This window comes from Mandrillus leucophaeus, unplaced genomic scaffold (assembly GCF_000951045.1).
Source record: "Mandrillus leucophaeus isolate KB7577 unplaced genomic scaffold, Mleu.le_1.0 Scaffold858, whole genome shotgun sequence".
NCBI lineage: Eukaryota > Metazoa > Chordata > Mammalia > Primates > Cercopithecidae > Mandrillus > Mandrillus leucophaeus.
Window position 1 is genome coordinate 795253 of NW_012109341.1, and position 1098 is coordinate 796350.

The 1098-nt window shown below is 39.3% G+C and overlaps 1 protein-coding gene across 1 annotated transcript in view; it reads left to right on the top strand.

Annotated features, from left to right (window-relative positions):
* The window catches only part of LGI2 (leucine-rich repeat LGI family, member 2), a 43002-nt gene that overhangs the window by 11800 nt on the left and 30104 nt on the right, over positions 1-1098 (top strand). The window contains exon 5 of the mRNA XM_011968736.1: positions 574-743. Within this exon, the coding sequence (XP_011824126.1) occupies positions 574-743 (170 nt within the window). The remainder of the gene's footprint in view (positions 1-573; positions 744-1098) is intronic.

The window sequence follows — 1098 nt, forward strand, 5'->3', positions numbered from 1 at the left end:
GACTACAGGCGCATGCCACTGCCCCCAGCTAATTTTTGTTTTTAGTAGAGACAGGGTTTCACCATGTTGGCCAGGCTAGTCTCGAACTCCTAACCTCAGGTGATCTGCCCACCTTGGCTTCCCAAAGTGCTATGATTACAAGTATGAGCCACCGTGCCCAACCTACTGGACGTAGTTTTAACAAGAGCTTGAAGTTTCAATTGTGTTTGTGAAAACTATCTTCCTACAATATCCTCTTTATGTTGATGAGAACCTCTGTTGGGGGCTGCTCTTCTATCACACGTCTCCCATTTCCAGCATGGCGTGGAGACAAGAGCATCTAGAGAGATGATATGTCCTCGCTGAGAGCTCTCTGGACGTTATATAGTTATGCAGTTAAATTCCCGGGTGCTGAGGAGTATTAAATAAAGTCAGTGATAGATACAAGAAACAGGAGGCATTATATACAAAATTTTTTGAACTCCATTTTAAGGGATTTTAAATATATCAGGATGTTAATAATTCTGGAGTTTCGTGTTACTACCAAAACATGTCAGACACGTCTATGTGTTTGTGCTTTATTTTGATTTTTAGAGATTTAAGGGGTAATAAATTTGAATGTGACTGCAAAGCCAAGTGGCTATACCTGTGGTTGAAGATGACAAATTCCACTGTTTCCGACGTGCTGTGTAGTGGTCCACCAGAGTATCAGGAAAAGAAGCTGAATGATGTGACCAGCTTTGACTATGAATGCACAACTACAGGTATTCAGAGCCTATCTCATCAGACATGGATATCTAGAATAATCTCTTTGTCTTTCTTTTAGACTGTCAACAGAGAGTGGGGAAAGGTGAATATAGAACTGTTTATCAAAATTGTTCTAGAGAAATTTTAAACATTCTAAAGAAATGAATTGATGTGGTAAGGAAAACATCTCGAAAGTTTGGGAGAATTTTTGTTAACTGCCCTGGCTTTAGTTTTGCTTCTTTGCAAAATTCAAATTTCTCTAAGGGTTTCATTTTCTTAAGTCAAAGTATAAACTTGTGGGTTTGGCAAGAGAATGTTTTCACATCAATCTAGGTTTCATAGAAGGTCAGTGCAGGGAGGCCTAAATTACTC